Source organism: Sapajus apella, unplaced genomic scaffold, assembly GCF_009761245.1.
Source record: "Sapajus apella isolate SASKATOON/1434 unplaced genomic scaffold, GSC_monkey_1.0 scaffold205, whole genome shotgun sequence".
Lineage (NCBI taxonomy): Eukaryota > Metazoa > Chordata > Mammalia > Primates > Cebidae > Sapajus > Sapajus apella.
Genome location: NW_022437145.1, coordinates 294,199 through 319,182, shown reverse-complemented (window position 1 = coordinate 319,182; position 24,984 = coordinate 294,199). Strand labels below are relative to the sequence as shown.

General features: G+C 47.2%; 2 protein-coding genes and 1 long non-coding RNA gene across 10 annotated transcripts in view; 1 reads left to right on the top strand and 2 right to left on the bottom strand.

Moving 5' to 3' along the window:
* Positions 1-9,496, bottom strand: part of WBP2NL (WBP2 N-terminal like) — a 26,414-nt gene extending 16,918 nt beyond the window's left edge. For 3 of the 4 annotated variants that reach the window (XR_004265804.1, XR_004265805.1, XM_032270189.1), the window contains exons 1-4: positions 9,340-9,496; positions 1,490-1,598; positions 937-1,078; positions 646-738 (exon numbers count right to left, since the gene is read on the bottom strand). Coding sequence is in view for 1 of the 4 variants with exons in the window: in XM_032270189.1 (XP_032126080.1) it covers positions 646-738; positions 937-1,078; positions 1,490-1,598; positions 9,340-9,401 (406 nt within the window). In the remaining 3 variants the exon portion in view is untranslated. The remainder of the gene's footprint in view (positions 1-645; positions 739-936; positions 1,079-1,489; positions 1,599-9,339) is intronic. The other variant, XR_004265806.1, reaches the window with a different exon arrangement.
* Positions 1-24,984, bottom strand: part of SEPTIN3 (septin 3) — a 38,053-nt gene that overhangs the window by 168 nt on the left and 12,901 nt on the right. For 3 of the 5 annotated variants that reach the window (XM_032270188.1, XM_032270187.1, XM_032270184.1), the window contains exons 6-11: positions 23,182-23,299; positions 21,831-21,926; positions 18,152-18,251; positions 16,322-16,373; positions 15,950-16,043; positions 12,751-13,444 (exon numbers count right to left, since the gene is read on the bottom strand). In XM_032270188.1, the coding sequence (XP_032126079.1) occupies positions 13,379-13,444; positions 15,950-16,043; positions 16,322-16,373; positions 18,152-18,251; positions 21,831-21,926; positions 23,182-23,299 (526 nt within the window). In that variant the 3' untranslated portion in view covers positions 12,751-13,378. Of the gene's footprint in view, positions 1-6,563; positions 6,570-12,750; positions 13,445-15,738; positions 16,044-16,321; positions 16,374-18,151; positions 18,252-21,830; positions 21,927-23,181; positions 23,300-24,984 lie in introns of those variants that run through there. The other 2 variants (XR_004265803.1, XM_032270186.1) reach the window with 2 other exon arrangements.
* LOC116544081 lies at positions 9,175-10,071 on the top strand. The gene is made up of 2 exons (XR_004265807.1): positions 9,175-9,378; positions 9,845-10,071. It is a non-coding gene; the product is annotated as an uncharacterized LOC116544081 (long non-coding RNA).

The window sequence follows — 24,984 nt, the reverse complement described above, 5'->3', positions numbered from 1 at the left end:
AAAAAAAAAAAAAAAAGATGGAGACTAAACCTGAGCAAAGCAAAGGCAAGTCCAGAGAGAAGAAAAAGTAAAAAATCAGACCAAAGGAAGAATAACTAAGGGCTCCCTGACCCAAAGAAGAGACCTCTCAGTGGATATCTGAGGTCAGTGTTTAAATGGACAAAAGACTATCAGACATAGTCACTTGGGTGTCTGACTGTAAGCTCCTACTAGATTGTCAGCTACCTCAGGACAGAAAGGGACTGAATAATCTTTGTGTTCCTATCCTATAACATGGTATTTGGCAATCGTAGGTAAGCCCAGAAAATGCCTACTGAATATGTGTGCAAATACCAACTGCCTGGCCACAGAGGCCAGCAAATCTTGGCTGAGTTACTGCACTTTAATTCCACAAGCCTTAAATCCCAAAGTGGGCCAGGCACAGTGGCTCATGCCTATAATCCCAGCACTTTGGGAGGCTAAGACAGAGGATCACTTGAGCTCAAGAGTTCAAGACCAGCCTGGTAACATGGTGAAAACCCAACTTACAAAAAATACAAAAATCCCTTTCTCAAAAACAACAAAACAATAACACCAGCAACAACAACAAAACCCAAACAAACAAAAAAACCCAAAGTGCTTAATATCTTTATCAGCATCACTCACCAGCAGAGGCAGCTTTCACCATCAACTGGGCAAATTCAATGGCACCTCCGTTTCTGAAGACTAATTTAAAAGTAGCTTGTCCTTCCCAGCCACCTGGGGGAAGAAATGGCACACACTCACTAAAAAGCTGGTACAGATGACAACAGAAAGACTGCCACAAACACCAAGGAAAGCACTACCTGACAAAACAGGGCAGCTTTTGTTTGAATTTCAACATGAGCCAAATTTGAATCTTAAACATTCTAGAAGGTTTTGAGGAAAAAAGATACATGCTTCTGAAGGAATACTTACCATCCGGAGCTGCCCGAATACTTCCCTTAATGAAGTTTGCAGCGAATATTGGTTGTTCAACAGTGAGGTTCGTTATCAGATCAAATGGCATCATAAAAGACAACATGGGATTGTTGATGGAGTGCGAAGTTATGAAAATCACCTAAACAAGGAAAGAAACTTTGGAAAAGGAATGCAAAATTGGTCTATGGATTCAGACTTACAAGAGCAAGGTACATTCTGGCCTAATTGAGAAACATCATCATTTCTTCCATCACTCTTCAACATGGAAAATCCCAAAGTACAAACGTTTAAAAACACTTTGATTGGGATACCAAGGCGGGTGGATCATCTGAGGTCTGGAAGTTCAAGACTAGCCTAGCCAACAAAGTAAAACCCCATCTCTTTAAAAAAAAAAAAATACAGTATTTTTCTCACTTAAATTATTGCTGTCAGGTATGTAAAAAAAAAAAGAAAAAAAAAACACTTCGAAAGTCAGTATTTAACTTTTCTTCATTTTTAAGGAAAACAAATGTAGAGTTAATCAGCAGATTAAAGTAGAAACAGAAATTACCCGGTATGAAGTGAGAAACAATGTTCCTGTCTTTGTACCACTAAAGACATTGGAGCCTTCTGATTGCTGTGGGAAGGAGAGCTCCACATTTGGGGACTGCTTCAAGAGACTGTAGAAAAGGAGGAACAGCACACAATCCAGAACGTATATAAAATGACAAACATTAACTTCTTAACACAGTTTTTTTTCCAGAGTAAGCACTCAATAAACATTAGCTGCTGCTACTGCTATTACTACTACTGCTACTACTACTACTATTTTATTGAAATAAAAAGAAATATTCAAATGATCTTATTCTCTGACAATTTACTCTTTATCATTTGATTCTTTTTCTTGTTAAACCTACTCCTATTCTCAATGTATATTCATTCTTTTTTTTTTTTTGTCTGAGACAGAGTCTTGCTCTGTCACCCAGGCTGGAGTGTAGTGGCGTGATCTTGGCTCACTACAACCTCTGCCTCCTGGGTTCAATCAATTCTCTACCTCAGCCTCCCAAGTAGCTGGGATTACAGGCGCCTGTCACCATGCTTGGCAAATTTTTGTATTTTTAGTAGAGATGGGGTTTCACTATCTTGGCCAGGTTGGTCCTGAACTCCTGACCTCATGATCCACCCGCCTCAGCCTCCCAAAGTGCGGGGATTACAGGCATGAGCCACCCCGCCTGGCCTCATTAATTCTTAGACTTCTTTTTTTTTTTTTTTTGAGACGGAGTTTCGCTCTTGTTACCCAGGCTGGAGTGCAATGGCGCGATCTCGGCTCACCGCAACCTCCGCCTCCCGGGTTCAGGCAATTCTCCTGCCCCAGCCTCCTGAGTAGCTGGGATTACAGGCACACGCCACCATGCCCAGCTGATTTTTTGTATTTTTAGTAGAGACAGGGTTTCACCATGTTGACCAGGATGGTCTCGATCTCTTGACCTCGTAATCCACCCGCCTCGGCCTAATTCTTAGACTTCTTGTGTGGTAAGCATAAAGCACCATGCTAATAGCAATGGTTCTTTGACACTGGTAAAAAAGGTAAGGCGGCAGACTGCCCCAGCCCCCTCTGACATGTTGTTCCCTGAGCCTGTTGTGCTCTCTCCTTACTGTTAACCTGGAAAACTTGGACTCATCTTATTGTCACTCATCAAATCCTGCTGGGTTCCTGAAAAGTTGGACTCATCTTATTGTCATTCATCAAATCCTGCTGGGTTCCTTCCTTCCTTCTTCCTTTTTCTTTCTTCTCTCTCTCTTCTTCCTCCCTTCCTTTTTTCCTTCCTTCCTTCCCTCCCTCTTTCTCTCCCCCTTTCTCCCTCTCTTTCATCTTTCTTTTTTTTTTTTTGAGACAGGGTCTCGCTCTGTTGCCCAGGCTGGAGTACACTGGCATAATCTCAGCTCACTGTAACCTCCGCCTCCTGGGCTCAGGTGATCCTCACACTCAGCCTCCTGAGTAGCGGAGACCATAGGCAAGCACCACCATACTTGGCATTTTTTTTGTGTTTTCAGTAGATATGGGGTTTCACCATGTTGCCCAGGCTGGTCACAAACTCCTGGGCTCAAGAGATCTGCTTTAGCCTCCCAAAGTGGTAGGACTACAGGCATGAGCCACCACACCCAGCTCCCCAGCTCTTTCTTAATAAGAATATGTATAATATTTTATATATATGTGTGTATATATATAAGTCCAGTGTATACCTTAATGATTATTAGGGGCAATGTCTGCCTTCTTTGATACTCTAGCCCTAGCAAACAGTGGATATTCTAAGCAGTTATTAAATGAATGAAAACATGAATACAGATCATAATATAAACAATATATGATATACATAATATAAATGGTACCAAAATGTCATAGCAATTTAGTGGAAGAGATTAGTTTTGGTTGAAGAAATTAGGAATGACCTAATAGAAAGGGTGCAATTTGAGCTAATTAAGAGATAGGTAGTGTTCTGGCTGGGCATGGTGGCTCACATCTCTAACACCAGCACTTTGGGAGGCCAAGCCTAGCGGATCATTTAAGGTCAGGAATTTGAGACCAGCCTGACCAACATGGTGAAACCCCATACCTACTAAAATATAAAAATTATCCGAGCATGGTGATGCACGCCTGTAATCCCAGCTATTCGGGAGGCTGAGGTGGGAGGACTGCTTGAGCCATGGAACAGAGATTACAGTGAGCCACTGCACTCCACCTGGGCAACAGAGTAAGACCCTGTTTGAAAAAAGAGAGCAAGAGAGAGTGACAGAGATGGGTAGTGTTCAGTAGGCAGAGGTGAGGGTGGGGACAATCCAGATGGGGAGCAAACAGCATTAATGGAGGTACAGGAGCAGATATGGAAAGCAAACTGCATACTTGGGAGAAGCCTAGTGGTGTGGCTTCAACAAAACATAGCGTGGGAGTGAGGTTAGGAGGAACAGTGAAATAAAGTTGGAAAGCTATGCCAGAACTACAGCTTAAACATCATTTGGTAGGCAAGGGGAAATTGTGAGCTTCAGATTTCTCAACAGGGAAGTCACATGATCAAGAAGGTATTAGTTTAAGAATTACTAAAATAGTCCTGATGAAAGGTAAAAACTGGAACTAGGGCAGTAATGTACAGATTAAAAGGGAAGTGGTTTTTGTTTTTTTTTTTAAAGACTAGGAAAATACAGGACATTAGCTAAAAAAACAGTAGAGTAAGAACCTTTAAATGTCAGTCTAGACATAAAAGCAATAAATAAAGCAAAAGAAAACCTGTCAGAATCAACTTTTTCAGAACTCTAGAATCTAATCAAAAGGTTATAGTAACTAGGAGAATGCTTAAACAATTTATTTTTTTATTTTGCTTTTTTTAAAATTTCTTTTCTAACAGTGCATTTTTTTAAAAAGCCGAATGTGGTAAGTAAGCTTTATGGCTTTTTAACCTACCCTGGTATCATCCCCACTACTAGTCTGGCAGAAGCTTGAAGACAAAATCTATATTCCCACGATAGATACCAAGTACTAGAGGGAGCGGAACATACCTATTCTAAAAAATTGTAGTTTGTGGCTCATGCCTGTAATCTCAGCACTTTGGGAGGCTGAGGCAGAGGATCACGAGGTCAGGAGATCAAGACCATCCTGGCCAACATGGTGAAACTCCATCTCTACTAAAAATACAAAAATTAGCTGGGGGCCGGGCGCGGTGGCTCAAGCCTGTAATCCCAGCACTTTGGGAGGCCGAGGCGGGTGGATCACGAGGTCAAGAGATCGAGACCATCCTGGTCAACATCGTGAAACCCCGTCTCTACTAAAAATACAAAAAATCAGCTGGGCATGGTGGTGCGTGCCTGTAATCCCAGCTACTCAGGAGGCTGAGGCAGGGGAATTGCCTGAACCCAGGAGGCGGAGGTTGCGGTGAGCCGAGATCGTGCCATTGCACTCCAGCCTGGGTAACGAGAGCGAAACTCCGTCTCAAAAAAAAAAAAAAAAAAAAAAAAAAAATTAGCTGGGTGTGGTGGCATGTGCCTGTAATCACAGCTACACAGGAGGCTGAGGCATGAGAATTGCTTGAACCAGGGAGTCGGAGATTTCAGTGAGCCGAGATCACGCCACTGCACTCCAGCCTGGGCAACAGAGTGAGACTCTGTCTCGTAAAAAGAAAAAAATTGTAGTTTGTTTTGACTTGTCTGGTGGCTTCTTGAAGGACTGGCTCAAAGGGCACATGCTTAATTTGTATTTTTCCTGGGGCTGATGAGGCTACTGGAGGGCATTTGTCAAAAACATTTCCAAGCCAATGCATTAGTTGCTGCTAGCTAGAAGAAGGGATGACAGTTGGGGCAAAAAATAGACAAATTGTGAAGATACAGGAAAGGATGAGCAATGAGATGCTTTAAGGAATAAAGGCTTTGAAAAACTCACACATATTCCTGTGAAATGAGAAAGCTACACACATACACATCCAGGGCTGAATTTGTACTAAAAACAAAAAACAACACACACACACACACACACACACACACAGAAGAGGCACTAAGTTTTCACCTCTGACTGATAATTAGACAAACAAAAATAAAAATAAACAGACAAAAAAGGACAATTAGAAATGATACAAAATGGAGTAGGTGTGGTGGCTCACACCTGTAATCCCAACATTTTGGGAGGCTGAGGGCAGATCACCTGAGTCCAGGAGTTCAAGACTGGCCTGGCCAATGTGGTGAAATCCCATCTCTATTAAAAATACAAAATTACCAGGGCAAGGTGGTGGACACCTATAATCCCAGCTACTCGGGAAGCCGAGGCAGGAGAATTCCTCAAACCCAGGAGGCAGAGGTTGCAGTGAGCCAAGATCACACCACTGCACTCCAGCCTGGGCAACAGGGTGAGACTCCGTCTCAAAAAAAAAAAAAAGAAAAAAGAAAAAGAAAAGAAAGAAATGATGCAAAAAGAAGTGACAGTGAAGGCAGGGGTATAAACTGCCTGGCTGAGTGAGAAAGGCATGGTCATCCTCCTGATCTGCCCACCTCAGCCTCCCAAAGTGCTGAGATTACAGGCATGAGCCACCGTGCCCGGCTAATATCTTTCTTAGTGCCTCAAACTAAATCCTGTTCAGGCATTTTTTTTTTTTTTTTTTTTTGAGACAGAGTCTCGCTCTGCCATCAGGCGCCAGGCTGGAGTGCAGTGGTGCAATCTTGGCTCACTGTAGCCTCCGCCTCCCAGGTTCAAGCAATTCTCCTGCCTCAGCCTCCCGAGTAGCTGGGACTACAGGTGCACGTCACCATGCCCAGCTAATTTTTTTGTATTTTTAGTAGAGATGGGGTTTCCCCATGTTGGCCAGGATGGTCTTGATCTCTTGACCTCGTGATCCGCCCACCTTGGCCTCCCAAAGTGCTGGGATTACAGGCTTGAGCCACCGCAGGCATGTTTTAACAAGTTAGTATGAGTTAATTTTTGTGGAAAAAAATATGGAAACCATGCACAGTTTTTTCACAATCCATATTTTCCATAATCTTTTGGAGGACTCCTCATGAATCAATCTTCTCCCACTTGTTTTTTTTTAAGTTCCTCTTTTGCTTTCTTTTTTAAATTTTATTATGTGAGATGAGGTCTCACTATTTTGCTCAGTATGGTCTTGAACTCCCTCCTGGCTTCAAGTGATCCTCCCATCTCAGCCTCTCGAATAGGTAGGACTACAGGTGTGCACCACCATCTCAGGTTCTGCAAAGTCGTTTCTATCCAGGAAACCAGGGTCCTAATAAGTCCTTCTTTGGCAAGAAGAAATCAGAGAAACAGTCCTTTTCTTTTTGGAGGAACAGCTGGAGTAGGTACTTAATGCACAGTTCCTAAGATCAAATCCAAATCCAAGCTCTCTCACATGCACTTTAAGCAAATGACTTTTTTGTTTTTCTACCTGTGAAATGAGGGAAACAGTACTGATCTTCACTATAGATGGTAGACAGAGTAAGTTTTTTTGTTTTGTTTTGAGACAGTCTCACCATATTACCCAAGCTGAAGTGTAGTGTCACAATCTCAGCTCACTACAATCTCCCCTCTGCCTCCCGGGCTCAAGTAATTCTTGTGCCTCAGCCTCTCGAATTGCTGGGATTACAGACGTGCACCACATGTCCAGCTAATTTTTGCATTTTAAGTAGAGACGGGGGTTTCACCATGTTGGCCAGGCTGGTCTCAAACAACTGGTCTCATGTAATCCACTAGCCTTGGCCTCCCAAAGTGCTGGAATTACAGGTGTGAGCCACCATGCCTGGCCGACAGAGTGGTTTAAACTACAGTAAAAAGCTCTTGGAACTAAGAACAGTACTTGGCATATTTAAGTGTTCAATAAATTCTATTAAGTATTCAGGAGTACAAAATGGATCCCATAAAGATAATTCAAAGGACCACAAAAACAAGTGTTTGTGTTTTGTTGTTTAAAACATGCTTCCTTCCCTTTCTCCAACACACAAGCAGCAAAGCAGAGACACACCCATAGCCCAAGGAGAAGACACCCAAACACCAAATTAGAAATGGCTTCACAGCATGGAATGAGAGGTGCTCAAATGGCTCCTAGTAAGTGCCCACAGGGACAACCCTGTCAGCGTGGTGAGCAATCATCTCCCACAAAATTGAACAAAGCAGCAGAAGTACGTAGGAAGCAAGTGAGGACATAGAACCTCTAAGGCCCATGTAAATCTGTCAAGAAAACTTTCTGGTGGAAGGAAGGATAGAAGAAAGATCTGGACATCAGCATTTGGTAATGTCTACTTTAATCTTCCTGACAACTGCATTCAAACCGACCTGGGTGTGCTGGCCCCAAGCACATCATCTAGCTTGAGTTCCACTGCTGGGTGGGAAAAAAGGAAAGTAAGGGCAAGTCAGAGCCCAGAAAGCAGCACAATTCAGAACCGCGCAGCCGGGGAGACTGAGGATGACTGTGGGGTAACAAGGAAAGGGGCATGTGGGGTAGAGGTAAAGAAGGGAATGTAGTGGAGTCGCGGCCATAGTGGGCAAGTAAGCCTTGAAGGTGGAGAGAGGCACCTCTCTGACGACTGGGCCTGCTCCAGTAGAGTGCTCAGGAGCTAGCAGCAGGGGCCAGCAGCAACCACAAGGAGCTAAGCAACTGGTGCAAACCCCACACAGCTTCATGCAACCAAGAGTGCTTTATTCTGCCCAGGCTTCTATTCAGTCTCATCTTTTTATTTTTTTTTTTGAAACAGGATCTGGCTCTCACCCAGGCTGAAGTGCAGTGGTGCAATCTGGGCTCACTGCAGCCCAAACTCCTGGGTTCAAGCGATCCTCCTACCATAGCCTCCCAAGCAGCTGGGATTATAGGTGCACACCATCATGCCCCACTGATTTTCTACTTTTTGTAGAGATAGGGGTCTCACTATGTTGCCCAGGCTTGTCTCGAACTCCGAGTCCACCTCAGCTTCCCAAAGTGTTGGGATTAGAGGCATGAACCACCACACCTGGCCTCAATCTTTTCAATCTTTTGTTTTACAAAGCAGACATCTCCCTAGTTGGAGCAAGGAGAAAACGGGACTTCGGTATGTTCCGAGGGACAAGGAGAAGCCCACGACAGTTCGAGATCTTTCCAGAATGATCTGCACTCCACCTCCTCATCCCTCTTCCCAAAGCGCAACACCTAGTTCCTGGGAGTAGGGGGCGATGCACACCCAGTGCCTGCCCTCATCCGACAAAGTCATAGGGGACTCACGGGCAGCTGCACTGCCACCGAGGGTCCCCGGCTGCTCACAACCGCCAGTCAGATCCAGCCTTTCTTCGAACGAGACACGCATCTCTGGCCCCGCCCCCGGCCCCCGCCCGCCGCCCTGAGGAGACACGCGTCTAGCCCCCGCACCGTGAGGAGACACGCGTCTTGGCCCTGCGCCTGAAGAGAGGCATTCCCACCCCTGCCGCTCACACGCGAAGCCAAACGTTCCGGCCTCCACCATCTTTTTTTTTTTTTTTTTTTTTTTGAGACGGAGTTTCGCTCTTGTTACCCAGGCTGGAGTGCAATGGCGCGATCTCGGCTCACCGCAACCTCCGCCTCCTGGGTTCAGGCAATTCTCCTGCCTCAGCCTCCTGAGTACCTGGGATTACAGGCACGCGCCACCATGCCCAGCTAATTTTTTGTATTTTTAGTGGAGACGGGGTTTCACCATGTTGACCAAGGATGGTCTCGATCTCTTGACCTCGTGATCCACCCGCCTCGGCCTCCCAAAGTGCTGGGATTACAGGCATGGGCCTCCACCATTTTAAGACGCCGGAATACCCGTGAGGGGACGCGCACTCCCAACGGGGCGGAGCTAAGAGCGCCGCGCCCAAAAAAGGCGGCAAAGTCCCTGACACGCTGAGAACTTGTGAGTCGCCATGTCTATGCTCTCCGACGGCACGCCGTGCTTCCCCTCAGGCACCTTTCACCGTTAGGGATGAGGGCCCCGCGGCGGTTCTGGGTATGGTTCTGATTCACCGCCATCTTCCTTCGAGCCTCCTCCCGCCGCCCCGCAGATGGAAAGGGGCGGGGGGGACCTGCGCCGAGACGTGGGGCGGGGCTCTGAGAGGGAGGGCGGGGATTATGACGCAAGGAGGAGGAGGTGCGTGATCGCGTCACGTGATTAGGGCAGTGGCCGGAGGGCAGGGAGGAATCAGGGTGGAGGCACCAGCCGAGAAAGGGGCGGGGCCTGGGAATTGGTTCCGCCCCCGGAGCGCTAAAGGGTAATAGGAGAATGGCCTCCCGACCTCACCTGTCCTCTTAGCCCCCTGCCTGCGGGTTTGGACTGGGGTTGGTCCTGTCAAGAATGAAAATTAAAGGCAGCCGACCCGAGAACCCAAGCAAGGATTTCCCTGCGCCCTCCCCGCCCCGCCAGGAAGCCGCTGCCTTTTGCAGAAAGGGTCCAGAATAACTCCTTGCCTCCCTAGGAGCACAGAACTTTCTTCCACCGGCGGAGGCCCGGAGGCCCCTGAGGAGTCCCTGCCAGTTCCAAGATCGACAGCGCCTTTGTCTCTGGGTCATCGTTCATGCCTGCCCTGCCTGCTCCAGGGTGATCGTGGGAATGGAGCGGGACGTGTTGTACCAGAATTGCTTTGAGAACTAAAATGTTGTACATGTTCTTATTTACTTTAAACTTCACAAATACAGGCCAGGAGTGATGAATCACGCCTGTAATCTCAGGACTTTGGGAGGCCCAGGCGGGAGGGTCACTTGAACTCAGGGGTTCAAAACCAGCCTGGGCAACATGGTGAGCCTTATCTCCACCTTTTTTTTTTTTTTTTTTTTTTTTAAATTAACTGGGTGTGGTGGCTTACACCTGTAGTCCCAGCTACTCAGGAGGCTGAGGCGGGAGGACTGCTTGAGCCCCGGAGATGGAAGCTGCTGATGGCAGCCAGCAGTGATCCAACCACCGCACTCCAGGCTGGGCAGCAGAGCAAGACCCTATTAAAAAAAAATAAAAATAATAAAAATAGAGTTCAGTAGTATCAGAGGGTCTTCCAGACACAGCACCAGAGTTCTTCAAAGAGATCAAAAGGATCTTCAAAGAGATGTAAACCTCTTCTTGACTACTGTCTTTCATCAAATTTAAGACACTGTTAAGCATAAGATGCAACAGTTTTTTATGTACCACTGAGGGGGAAAAAAGTTGCCAAATAAACTGACATTCCATCAATTGTAAATGTATTTTGAGTTCAGAAAATTTGTTTCAAAATACAAGCCTTACTACAACAACCTTGGGCAAAGATTATTATGTTCTTGGGTTCTCCAGTTTGCATATATCTGTATGAAGGCTTTGAACAGAAGAGCTCTTAGGTTTCTTTCAGCTGTGACATTTTATGTTCACCAAACTGCTTTGTCACTCATATTTCATTTCTCTCCATCTCAGTGTCATGGTGCTACTCGTTTCTGCCCTCGTCATTTTACTTCAATCATTCCCACAGCCTCCTGCTTTGTCTTCATCCAACTCTGTCCCTACCAAACCACTTCCCACTATTCATCCATACCTTGCACTCATCCTCCAGAATGTTGAGGCGTCAAACATAATTCCCTACAGTTGTCACATTCAGAGAAATAATATACAGGTGAGTGTGTTATTTGTTGGCTACCATAAAAAGTGTGCACCTTAAGGAGAGGAAGAGTTGGCTTAAGTTGAAGAAAGATATAAGCTAAAGCCGGGTGTCATAGCTCCTTTGGGAGGCCGAGGCGGGTGAATCACAAGTTCAGGAGTTTGAAACAGCCTGGCCAACATGGGGAAAGCCCATCTCTACTAAAAATTCAAAAATTAGCTGGGTGTGGTAGCAGGCACCTGTAATCTCAGCTACTTGGGAGGCTGAGGCAGGAGCATCACTTGAACCCAGGAGATGGAAGTTGCAGTGAGCTGAGACCATGCCATTGCACTCCAGCCTGAGTGAGAGAGTGTAATTCCATGTCAAAAAAAAAAAAAAATACAAGCTAGTGCTTAAGTTTTAATCCTTATTCACTGTAAAATAAGCAGGTATATAGGTAAGATGGGTCCACTCCCTTTATATATATATTTTTTGAGACAGGGTCTTGTGTTGCAGGCTGGTCTTGAACTCCTGGGCTCAAGCGATGCTCCTGCCTTAGCCTCCCAAAGTGCTGAGATTACAGCCATGAGCCACCACACCCAGCCAGGTCCACTCCTTTCATAGACTTGGTCCTTACACATTCAGGAAAAAGGAGGGGGAAAGCCAGGAAGTTAACTGAATGAAAATAAGCATCATTTTCACTAGAGACAGGCTGTACTTTGCACAGCATCCCTCAAGGTCAGGTGTGATAGTTCCATCACTCATTTTGTTGTTGCTTTTTTTTTTTGAGACAGGGTCTTGCTCTGTTGCCCAGGCTGGAGCAAGTATTGTGATCTCAGCTCACTGCAACCCAACCTCCCATGCTCAAGCCATTCTCCCACCTCAACCTCCCATCCATTACTCATTTTGGATATAAAATGTTATAAAATAATGACTGAGGCCCAACCTCACAAAGTGTTTCCATCTCTTGTATCTGCGGCTACCTCTTACCAAGACAGTCTCACCCTCCATACATGGGTGAGATGATATAACAGCTGATTTGGTCAAAGAGGACAGTAAGACAAGCCAGGCAATTACTGTTCAAACAGCAGTGTTTAGTTGTACAACACATAAATCTAGCAACATTTACAGGACCAGTTTGAGTGTCTGTTTGCTTGTTTTCATTTGGGAAATTTAACTGTAATGTCACCGTAAGATTGGCTGGGACTGGTAACATTTAAGAAATGGGTCGTTCTTGCATCCCCTAGGCGTGGGCCTCTTGCCCCATCAGGACTTGGTTGTAGTTGAATGGCCCACAAGTCACCAGCCTTTGAGCAAGTTGTGTCCAGGTGGAGACAGGGAGGGGGTGGGCAAAGGGGACTTCTATAAAGACACAGTGTGTGGGGCAGTGGCAGTCAACATTCGAAAACATTCATGCATCTGATGGGGGGCTTTGCCCTCCCTTGGGTATTTTCCATTAGCCTATAGTGACCACCTGTGGCCAGGCTAATTCATTACTCACATTAATGAGGAAGGGGGTGGGGGTAGGACTAGGTAGGGTAGGTGGGAAGAGATCCCTCTTATTGCTGAATGGACAGAAGGGCGCTAGTTTTTCCTTAGAGTGTACATATTGTGGGTTTCTGGGGGTTTGTGTGTGTGTTTGGTTTTTGTTTGTTTGGACATAAGAAAGTCAACTCCAGCAATGTCTTCTTAGGAAAACCGTCTACGGCCATATCACCCTGAACGCGCCCGATCTCGTCTGATCTCGGAAGCTAAGCAGGGTCGGGCCTGGTTAGTACTTGGATGGGAGGAAAACCACTCTTTCTCAGTGGCTATGTTATGAGATGGGGAGGATGTACAACTGCACTCTGGGCCAGCCACAAGTGGTGATTTTTTAAAAAGTGATCCTAGCCCTTGCTCCTCAACATCTATGGTGACCCACCCTCATGAATTATTTTAAGCAATGAAGGAGACACCCTCGTCCCACATTGGGGCTCACACACCTGATCTCAATGAATCTGGCAAGCAGAAAAATTGCTTTCTTGACCCTTTAAGGAAGCCAAGAGTAGCTCATGCAGATGAATGAGTAGGGAGCAATGCCATTGCCCTTGGAGATGGTTACAAGTAGCTGGGGTGGGTCTGCAAGGACAGAAGGAGCTCTTGATGAGTTCTTTTGCCCTGCAGATGGCCTGGGACCGGCTGACACAGACGATGCGGTAGGGCAGTGCTGGCAGAACCCCACTCCACTGGGAGGAGAGGAGTGGTTTGGATAAGTGGAAGAAGCAACTGTCCTAGAGGCAGCTGGCCCCTCCTACCTACTGAGGGTTGAGAAGGACTGTGGTGGTGAGCTGGACAAGCACAGCACTAAAAAGGGCTTGGCCCTGCAGCAATAACAGCTGAGAGGAATGGAGGGAGAAGCAGCGCTTGAAATGGCCTTCATTCAGCAGTGGGGCAGGGGGTGGCTGGCACAGGTGGAAGGACAGTGCCCAGGAGGCCTTCTCCCTGCAGGGGGGGTTGAGAACTGTTGAGGGTGTGGAGACCAGCAGCTGGCAGCAAACATATAAAATACCTTCTCCATGGAGGCTGAGATCATGGTTCGGGGTGTCAGGCACCATTCCTACTCAGCCTCTCCGACACCCACCTCCCATACCCCTAGATCTTCCCCTGCTGGTCCAAGGTCTCCATACAGGACTGCTTCTCTGGCAGCCAAGGATCCCTGTTCTGTTGAAATGTAGTAACCTCTGGGCTGTAGCACTGCTGTTCTATCCTGACAGGAGCCTACCCTGTAACTTTGTAAGCAGGGGAGGATGAGGGCTGGGTTGGCAAATAAGCCTCCAGGAAAGACCGAGACCATAGGTTTGAGGTCACTTGTGACCTGATCACCACCCCCATTTCCCCTGGTCCATTGAATCTTGGGTCTTAAGTCTGTGTTTTTTTCCTAGCACCTGAGTGATAAAAGACTGGGATTGTAAGTGCTGGGATTCATAGAGGACCAGTGAAAAACCTCAGCTGAACCAGGAGATAGGACAGGAGGTTGTATGAGGTTATTGTAAACAGTTTCACTTGGTGTTTTCCCTTGCCTAAGGCTAAATTGTTTCCCCGGCCCCGAACTTCATCAATCTTACAGATTAAAGGAAAAGAGTAACTTACTTGTACAGCAAACAGGGGAAATATATGCATTAATAAATACAGGGCTTCAGGGAGAGACAAGAAAAGCCTAAGTGTATGAAAATGGGTATCACTGGGACTGCCTGCAGGAGTCAGGAGGAGAGGGAATTAGGGAAAAGCAGAGAAAGACATACATGTAATTAGCTTCAGCACAAAAGTGACAGGGAATAGAAAAGAAAGAGGTCAAGTATGTTTGAGGCAAATGGAACAACAGAGAAGCCTGCTTAAAAGGGAGAGAAGTCTGATGGAGAAAAGGGAGGTGTGGTCAAAAATCTGTCTCTGAAGCCAAATCACTAAGACAAATAATGTACATTGTTTCTGATACTTCTTTAGAATTAGTTATAGAACTTAATGTCCCCATAAAAGGTTGTCTCGCCTGACCAGCATGTGTGCTTCCTTTAACCGGACACTGGGAACTCCATCACTCACTGTGTTTCCCTCTTCACGTTGGCTGCCTGTGAGCTCAAGGCTTGTTCGGGTGTTTGACTACAGAAACTTTCTTTCCTCTTCCTTTCTTTGGCTTAGTTTCTCTGGCAATCTCAGTTTGTACTGTCCTGTACTTTTTTTTTTTTTTTTTTTTTTTTGAGACAGTCTCGCTCTGTTGCCCAGGCTGGAGTGCAGTGGCGCCATCTAGACTCACTGCAACCTCTGCCTCCAGAATTCAAGCAATTCTCTGCTTCGGCCTCCCGAGCAGCTGGGATTACAGGTGCACACCACCACGTCTAGCTAATTTTTGTATTTTTAGTAGAGATGGGGTTTCAGCATGTTGGTGAGGTTGGTCTCGAACTCCTGATCTCGTGATCCACCCGCCTCAGTCTCCCAAAGTGCTGGGATTACAGGCGAGAGCCACCGCACCCAGCCTGTCCTGTACTTTTGTGATTTTATTTGAAAGTAGCCTAAAGTCATTTCTGGAAGTAGACTGGGCATAAATTCTAAATATAGGAATGAACCTAAAGTAGATTCATCTAAAAGGAAGTGAAAGATGTCAGAGATGGGCAGGAGAGAGGGAGAGAAAGAAATGTATGAGGAAAGGAGGGAAAGGGAGAAAGAAGACAAAGCAGGAAGCAGAGACAGGCACTGGCCTGGGAGTGGAGGCCAGGTGAGTGGACAGCAGCAGTAGGCTCTGGTGACAGGTGGTGGCTTTGGGACAGTGAACACAACACAGACTGAAGGGTGGAGCTCCACTCGTAGGCACTGATTCTTTCTGTAAGAACCCAGCTCTGGCCTACTTCTCTGCCCTCTCGTGACCTTCCTTTTCCCAGGAAGCCCCATCCTAACCCCAGACCACCCCCAACTTACAGAGAGGGTTGTCCTGAACTCCCTGCCCCCTGCCCAGGTCTAGCTCCGCTGCCATCTGTCCTTGGAGAATCTCTATAGTCCCAGTTTGTGTGCAGGTTCTGAGAGAAGAGTTGCCTGTGGCTCACCTGCTCCCAATACTTTTAAATGAAACCTCCCCCACATCTCCTGAGTGAGGCACAGGGCTTTGTTTTGGGATACAAGAAAAAGGTGACAGATAATGGACAGGCATGGAGGAACCAAACTTACAAGGGACTCTCCAGGGAGGGCAGTGAAAATACCTCACCCCTGCATGCACACACACAGGCTCTCTTGTTCACACACACACACACACACAGACACACACACACACACACACACACACACACAACATAGACAAGATGCTCCACAAATACCAGAGAGGCCTGTGGGACAGAGTTGAGAGGAAGAAGGTGGTTGGTGGTGGTATTTGGGATGTGTGTATGTGAAGTGGGTATGTATGATGACACAGAGAAGGGGTCATCATGGGTTACTGTCGTGGCTTTCCTCTGTGTCCACGCTCACCGGAGGGAGGCCTCCATTGTCATTGAGCCGCTTGGCCCTGTAAGTCTCATAATGGATGTTGTGTGTCACTTCCTTGAGGTCCTGGAGGTGGGTCCTAGAGGACACAGGGTGAGAAAAAAAAGGATGAATTAGGGGCAGGAAAAGGAGGTGGTGATGTACATCACTTCAAGGGACTGGACCAAACGACTGGGACCCACTCCCAGGAGCTAAGGATGCTTCTACAGCCCCTTCTGGTTTGCAACAGGAGCTGGAACTGACGCAGAAAGCTCTGTCATAGAGACCTGGAGACACAGGAGGTGAATCTGAACAGACAGACCCTGACCCCAAATAATTCAGCCTGCTATCTGGACAGGGGGAGGGGAGACATCTTACCTGATGACAAAGTCTCGAAGCAGGGCAAACTCACAGTGGTTGAGGTTTTCCACTATGAACAAAACAAAACAAAGCAAAACAGGTAGTCAGTTCATTAATGCAGCAACACCCAGGAGGCGAACTTCTGTTCGGGTCACGGAGGCATTTAGGAGAAAGCTATGGGATGGGTTCTTCTGTAACCCTTCCAGAGGTTTGCTCACTTGGGTGCACTGGATTTGATTCATTGATCAAATGTTTATTAAGCAGCTACAATGGGTACAACACTCTTCTAGATGCTGTGGAACAACACCTAAGAGGGACTATTATTTTTACCATTTTACAGAAGAGAAAACTAACACGGAGTCTAAGAAACTGGCCAAGGCCTAAGATACATTTCACATTCTTAAGAAGCTTATAATCCAATTGGAAGTAACACAGAGAAAATGACAATTGAGCCATTTTATTTTATTATTTTTATTTTATTTTGAGATGGAGTCTCACTCTTGTTGCGCAGGCTGGAGTGCAATGGCATGATCTTGGTTCATTGCAACCTCTGCCTCCCAGGTTCAAGCAATTCTCCTGCCTCAGCCTCCTGAGTAGCTGAGAGTACAGGCAATGTGCCACCATAGCCGGCTAATTTTGTATTTTTATTTTAATAGAGACAGGGTTTCTCCATGTTGGTCAGGCTGGTCTCAAACTCCCAACCTCAGGTGATCCACCCTCCTCAGCTTCCCAAAGTGCTGGGATTACCGGCATGAGCCACTGTGCCTGGCCCAATTGAGCCATTTTAAAAAGGTCATGCACTACATAATAAATCCAATTCAACATATATTGAATACCTAGTATCTGCAAATCACTGGCCAAGCAGGTTGGAACAGAATGACGATAAAGACATGGGGCTGGGCACGAGAGCTCATGCCTATAATCCCAGCACTTTGGGAGGCCAAGGTGGGAGGATTACTTGAACCCAGGAGTTCAAGATCAGTCTGGGTAATATAGTGAGACCCTACCTATATTAAAAATAAAAATAAAAATAAAATTGCCAGGTGCAGTGGCTCATGCCTGTAATCCCAGCACTTTGGGAGGCTGAGGCAGGCAGATCACCTGAGGTCAGGAGTTCAGACCAGCCTGACCAACATGTCAAAACTCCGTCTCTACAAAAATATTTATTAGCTGAGCATAGTGTGCGCCTGTGGTCCCAGCTACTCAGGAGGCTGAGGCAGGGAGAATCACTTGAACCCGGGAGGCAGAGGTTGCTGTGAGCCGAGATTGTGCCACTGCACTCCAGCCTGGGCGACAGAGTGAGACTCCGTCTCAAAAAAAAAAAAATCTGAGTCTGAAATCAAGTTTCGCCACTAACAAGTTATGTGACTTTGGGCAAGGCTTTTAACCTGAGCTCTGGTGCTTGGTGCCTTATATTCTGAGAACAGGAGCATGCGCCCTCCTTCCTTCATAGGGTTATCATATTGAACGAAATCATTAAAGTGATTCCTTGACCACTTTTAGAGCCATCAACACCCGCCCAAGGTCACATCCATTCATAATAAAATGGAAATGGCAACACCTGAACAACCCTCCAGCAGTTTGTCAGATCACATCTTCCTTCCTATGAAAACTTTCTCCAGGTTTTCCAGGTCTTACTAAACTCTCCATGTTCTGAACTCCTTTGATGCACCAAGTCAGTGCACCCAGTCAGGTGCTACATTGGTCTCTCGTTATTCCTGCCGGGCAGAATCTGGCTGGCATTCATTTCATATGTTCTGAGACAGTGCCTTGATCTATAGATGCTTAATAAATGGTGACTGGATAACTGATCAGCAACGAGTTCTTCAAGAAGATGCAATGAATTACCTTCGATGATCCCCCATGGAGTTTTTCGGCCAAGGACCCTCTTGCCATTCACTTGGTACTCCTTGTCACTTCCCACCACAGCAAACGGCATGCTCTCCTGCTGTACGGGACAGAAACACAAACCAGACAATGTGCACCATCATTCTCCAACAATCTGGGCATCCAGGAGCAGGACGACATATGGTCCTGTGGCCTTGAACCACACTCTTCTGATGCTCATTCAGAGATACCGCTGATGGCAAGGGCAAGGCTCAGCCGATTGAAAAGAGCACCACACTCAGAATCAGGAGCCCTGGGTTGAATCCCGATTGTACTACTACCCGGCTGGTTAACCTCGGGAATCAGCTCTCCTTTAGCTGCAGAGTGCTGCATCCATTTTTTTTTTTTTTTTTTTTTTTTTGAGATGGAGTTTTGCTCTTGTTGCCTAGGCTGGTGTACAGTGGGACAATTTCAGCTGGCTGCAACCTCTGCCTCACGTGATTCTCCTGCCTCAGCCTCCCAAGTAGCTGGGACTATAGGCATGCACCACCACACCCTACTAATTTTTATATTTTTATAAAACAGAGAGTATATTTTTACAAAGTAGAGACAGGGTTTCGCCATGTTGGTCAGGCTGGTCTGGAACTCCTGACCTCAGTTGATCCACCTGCCTCAGCCTCCCAAAGTGCTGGGATTACAGGTGTGACCCACTGTGCCTGGCTTTTATTTTTAAATGGAGTTTCCACTCTTGTCAACCAGGCTGGAGTTCTTAGCTCACTGCAACCTCCACCTCCCTGCAACCTCCACCTCCTGGGTTCATGCAATTCTCCTGCCTCAGCCTCTCAAGTAGCTGGGATTACAGGCACCCACCACTGTGCTCAGATAATTTTCATATTTTTAGTAGAGATGGGGTTTCACCATGTTGGTCAGGCTGGTCTCAAACTCCTGACCTCAGGTGATCTACCTGCCTCAGCCTCCCAAAGTGCTAGGATTATAGGCATGAGCCAATGCAGCCAGCCACTTCATACTTTTCATAGTGCTTTACCATACGCTTATTGATTTTGAACAACTCTGATCTAGCAAGGACAGACAGAATGCCTCTTAAACAAGTCCACCAAAGCAGACTCACTGACGTTTCACACCGTCTCTGTGAAACCTACTACTACAGATGCCCAGGCCCTCGGAATCTCAGAGCTCTAGGCTACTTCCTGGTGTACAAAGGCCAGCCCTGCTCCACCAGGTGGGTTGTTTGTTCATCAAGAGCCAGCTGTTTGTTCCCAAATCTATTTGCCTGATGTGTACTTGCTATTGTGATTAGATAAACTGAAGCCGTATGCCTAAAGAGAGTTGCTTCTCTGAAATTTAAGCTGAATGTTTCAGAAAGACTTGATAAAGGTGAGTTGCTTTGGCATTAAAGGTGGGCTTATCCTCAAAGAAGAGGCCTTGGCACTTCAGGAAAAGAATGTTTAATGAATGTGATGAATATGTTTTGTTTTGCTTTGGGCAGGTGACTTATTATACATACCTTGGCGGATTCTGAGTTCCATGCCCACCGTCCTGCTTATATATGTTTTAAGTTATTTTAACTTAGTAACTTCTTAAAATATTTTTAAACATTTAAGATTTGTGACCAGGTACAGTGGCTCACGCCTGTAATCCCAACACTTTGGGAGGCCAAGGAAGGCTGATCACCTGAGGTCAGAAGTTGGAGACCAGACTGACCAATATGGAGAAACCCATCTCTACTAAAAAAAAAAAAAAAAAAAAAAAAAAAAAAAAATTAGCTGAGTGTGGTGGTATGTGCTTGTAATCCCAGCTACTTGGGAGGCTGAGGCAGGAGAATCACTTGAACCCAGGAGGCGGAGGCTACAGTGAGCTGAGATCGCATTATTGTACTCCAGCCTGGGCAGCAAGAGCGAAACTCTGTCTCAAAAAAAAAAAAAAAAAAAAGACTTGTCAACATCATTTTAGAAAATGATTTCCTCGCCTCAGAGAACTTTTTCAGTTAATTGACCAACTACTGGTCTCAGCTACTTTGGATAAGGAACTTCTACTAGTTTATCCACTCAATGGAGGAGGAGACTCAAGACCAAAACAGTGAATAATGTATCTCAGGGGAGACAGCAAAGACCAGCCTAGTTCCCAGCTTCTGATGTAGAATCACAGAACTGTAGGAATTTAGAATTGAGAGGGACCTTGGAAATTATGCAGAATGATAGATTCCAAGCCAGGTTCATGGAGCATTAAGGTTTCCAGCAGGTACCCTACAGGCTGCTGAGGAGGCAGGGCTCTGTGCCTGTCACTTAGCCAAAGCAGCTCTGATTTTATGTTTTATATATTGGAATTCTGATCTTTATTCTTTCTTTTTTTTTTAAAGATAGAGTCTTGCAGGCCGGGCGCGATGGCTCAAGCCTGTAATCCCAGCACTTTGGGAGGCCGAGGAGGGTGGATCACGAGGTCAAGAGATCGAGACCATCCTGGTCAACATGGTGAAACCCTGTCTCTACTAAAAATACAAAAAATGAGCTGGGCATTGTGGTGCGTGCCTGTAATCCCAGCTACTCAGGAGGCTGAGGCAGGAGAATTGCCTGAACCCAGGAGGCGGAGGTTGCGGCGAGCCGAGATCGTGCCATTGCACTCCAGCCTGGGTAACAAGAGTGAAACTCCGTCTCAAAAAAAAAAAAAAAAAAGATAGAGTCTTGCTCAGCTGGGTGTGGTGGCTCACACCTGTAATCCCAGCACTTTGGGAGCCAAGGCAGGCAGATCACAAAGTCAGGAGTTCGAGAGTAGCCTGGCCAACATGGTGAAGCCCTGTCTCTACTAAAAAAATACAAAAATTAGCACAGTGGCATGCACCTGTAATCCCAGCTACTAGGGAGGTTGAGGCAGGAGAATGGCTTGAACCTGTGAGGCGGAGGTTGAAGTGAGCTGAGATCACACCACTGCACTTCAGCCTGGGTGACAGAGCCAGACTCAGTCTCAAAAAAAAAAAAGAGATAAGGTCTTGCTCTGTCACCCAGGCTGGAGTGCAGTGGCATGATCATGGCTCACTACACCCTCAACCTCTGGGGCTCCTGCGATCCTCCCACCTCAGCCTCCTGAATAGCTGGGACTACAGGCACCTGCCATCACAACTGGCTAATTTTTGAAGTTTTTGTAGAGTCAAGTTTTTGCCATGTTGCCCAGGCTGGTCTTGAACTCCTGGGCTCAAGCGATTCTCCCACCTAAGCCTCCCAAAGTACTGGGATTACTGGCATGAGCCACCACACCCATCCAATTTTTTTTTTTAAGTTCTTTTTTGGGGGAAAAAAGCCTATAAGCCACTCACTTAGTCTAACCCCTGCATTATATAGAGAAGAAACTGAGGCAGGGTCTAAGCATAGATTCTCCTGAACCCCAGCACGACGCTCTTCCTGCCCACTGCCCCTCCCATCACCCCACAAACTGTTTCTGCCAGACCTTGTGAGGGAAAAGGGGGCTTTTGTGCGGTCTGGGGATGGAAGGCTTTCTGGGTACAGAGAGCCCTTCTGTGGGTTCACAGTCCAGGGCCAGAGTCCTCCCCCACCCCGCATGTCACTTCTGGTCTGTGTCAAGCAAGGTGGGGGAGAGTACAGAAAGGGAAAAGACAGAGGATGCGCATGATACACATCCCAGAGGTCGAAGGGGGCATCGGTGGAGGAGCAGTGCCTCAGGCACCCACCCTGATTTTGTCATTCTCCGTCTTATCCTCCAAATCCTCATCAAATTCCTTCTGTGGGTAGAATTCAATGCCATTTACTTCAAGCTCCTTGCGAACCTGGAGGCAGGGAGAAGAAGCAAGGTAGCCAAGTGTCAGGATAATGGAAAACAGGGGTGTGTGCACCTCTGTGTGTGAGCTGAGGTCAGAGAGCCGAATCCAGCCTTGGATAATCCGGTCATCTCTGAACTCTGAGACCCTGAGCAGCAGTAAGATTGTGAATAAATGCAAGCACCAGTGACACAATTACAGCTTAGCCTGAGAGGAGGAAGAGGCCAAGGAGGTGCAACTTCAGGTCCCAGGTGCCTCGCAACCAGCTTGCTCATCTCGAGTCCACAAGACTGGGATTTGCACAAGCAGCCCAGCTGAGCCCACTGGGGAGTGCTCAGACCCCTGCATGTTATATTCCTGATTGCAAGGAAGAAAGGTGAGGCTCCCCCTACTCCAAGACTCTGTTTGCCCTCTTTCAAGGTTGACTTAAGTCTTGCCTTCTCCAGGAAACCATCCAGGACCTCTTCATTTCGTTGTTCTATTTGATTGTAAGTTTCTTTTTTTTTTGTTTGTTTTTTGAGATGGAGTCTCCCTCTATCCCCCAGGCTGGAGTGCAGTGGTGCGATCTCAGCCCACTGAGATCGCACCACAACTTCCACCTCCTGGGTTCCAGCAATTCTCCTGCCTCGGCATCCCAAGTAGCTGAAATTACAGGCGCCCACCACCACACCCAGCTAATTTTTTGTGTTTTAGTAGAGATGGAGTTTCACCATGTTGGCCAGGCTGGTCTCGAATTCCTGACCTCAGGTGATCCACCCGCCTCAGCCTCCCAAAGTGCTGGGATTACATGTGTGAGCCACCGAGCCCAGCAGGTTGTAAATTTGTTAAAGATAGCAATTGTCTTTTCATTTCTCTCAAATCCCACCTCCTCAACCTCATATATCCAGCACAGGGCTGAGCTTATAGAAGATGCCAGTGAGGACTAGTGGCCAGTTGACTCACTAATTAGTCTAGTCCTTCAAGTAGGGTAACACTTGAGGAGTGATTTCTCATGTTCACAGTGATACATGCATTCAGTGGTCTTCACAGGTACGTTTGGAGGGCAGGAGGAAGGCACTCAGAGCTGCACCATCTATTCTTCAACAAAGTCCCCGGATACCACCAACCTCAGCCTCTTGAATGGTTAAGTGGGGGCTGGGGTAGAGAACGGGGAGGGTTGACAGTAAGGGTGAAGGCAGAATGATGAGGGCTAGGAGGTGGACTGAACCCAGAAGAGAGAAAGGAAGGGATGGGGGCAGGAAAAGAAGACAGGGGGCCTTCTCACCCTTTGCTTGAATTCAGACTTCTCCTCCAGGGTCATGGTGTCAGCCTTAGCAATGACAGGAATGATGTTCACAACCTTGCTGAGGTGTTTCATGAATTCAAGATCCAGAGGTCGCAAGCTTGGGCCCAGAAAAAGCAGGATTGTCAGAACCACCTTGTCCTCCCCAACTCGCCCACCACCACCACTCCAGGGCACCCTCGGGAGAAGAGGACTGGGCTGGGCATCTGGCTGAGGCCAAGAGGCTGCTCTCTGCTCTCCCATACAGCCCCACTGCCTTGCTGTCTGCAGAGCCGCCTCAGCACCTGCCTTTTTCTTCTCCAGTTCCCATGCAGACCCTGCCTCTCTTTAAGCCCCTCAAACCACCCCTTCATGACATCTTTTCTGACGTAGGGATTTCTTTCTCCTGGGAGTATCTGTGGACTGTTGTCTCTACTCATATGTCCTTGCACATGTGTGTCTTTTTTCCTTTTTTGTCTCAAAAAAAACAACAACAAAATGACATTTGTCTGTGCATGTGTGCGTGTGTGTGTGTGTGTGTGTTTTCTTTTGAGACACAGTCTTGCTTTGTCACCCAGGCTGGAGTGCCGTGGTATGATCATTGGCTCACTGCTGTCTCAACCTCCAGGACTCAAGCGATCCTCCCACCTCAGCCTCCAGAGGAGCTCAGACTACAGGCACACACCACCATGTCTGGCTAATTTTTTAATTTTTGTAGAGACAGTCTTGCCACGTTGCCTAGGCTAGGCTTGAACTCCTGGGCTCAAGCGATCTTTCTGCCTTGGCTTCTCAAAGTGCTGGGATTACAGGCAAGAGCCGCCGCACCCAGTGTGTACGTCTTGTTCTGCCTGTCGGACAGTACTTCTTGATGGGTCTCCTCCCAGCCCCCAGAGTTAGTCCTGAATGGTCAAGTTGGGGCCCTTGCCCTCCCTACAGTCTGACAGGCTATGCCCCCATCCTGCCTCAGGCTCTGAGACCCCAACTTGGCTCATTTTGCAATCTGGGGGACTCATTAAGTCAGGCTATGTGATGGTTCATTCTGACCGAGGGTTGAAGCCTCAGGAGGGATAAAGCCAGCCTCCCGTTGAGTTCCTGGGCCTGGTCCAGAAGTCTTGTTTCATCTCTCTCCTACCCCCACCACCACTGCCTGCTTCCTACAAAATTTGGGGCCTACCTTGCTTGTGCCATCCTCTGAAGAACTTAACCCTGGGCTGAGTAATGTTATGAGGCCCCCTCCCCCCATCTCTGTAGGAAGGTTGCTGGCTTACCCCCTGCGATGTTCATTCTCTGCCTGTTTGCAGCACTTCCTTCATGGGGCCTACCTGTCACTTACAATCAGAGTTCTCAGCACACTTGTGTGTGTCTTATTCTGACTATCAGACAGTACTTCATGACAACGGTTGGCCTTTATCTCTGGACACACAATGCCTCACTCCAGGCTGGCACCTTCCAAATGCCTACAGCTGGGTCCCATACCCCTGGAAACACCAGCCCCAATCCAGGAGCCCTGCCGTGCCCTATTTCACCCTTCTTGCTGCTCCCCCCAACTCCAGTCCAAAGCAGGTATTTGGTGAATAAATGATGTGCCTTCTTCTCACATATACCAACTCCTCTCTCTGGTACAGTCGTGCCTTGCTGCTGGGACACCAGTGGGCAGATATTGGTGGCTGATGGCTGATGTTGGACAGCGTGTGTGTGTGTGTGTGTGTGTGTGTGCGCGCGCGCGCGTGTGCGTGCGCTTCTCCTAGCAAGAAAGTCAGACCTCCTCATGGAAAGTCTGAGGAACCCCAAGGTCACAGGCCACAA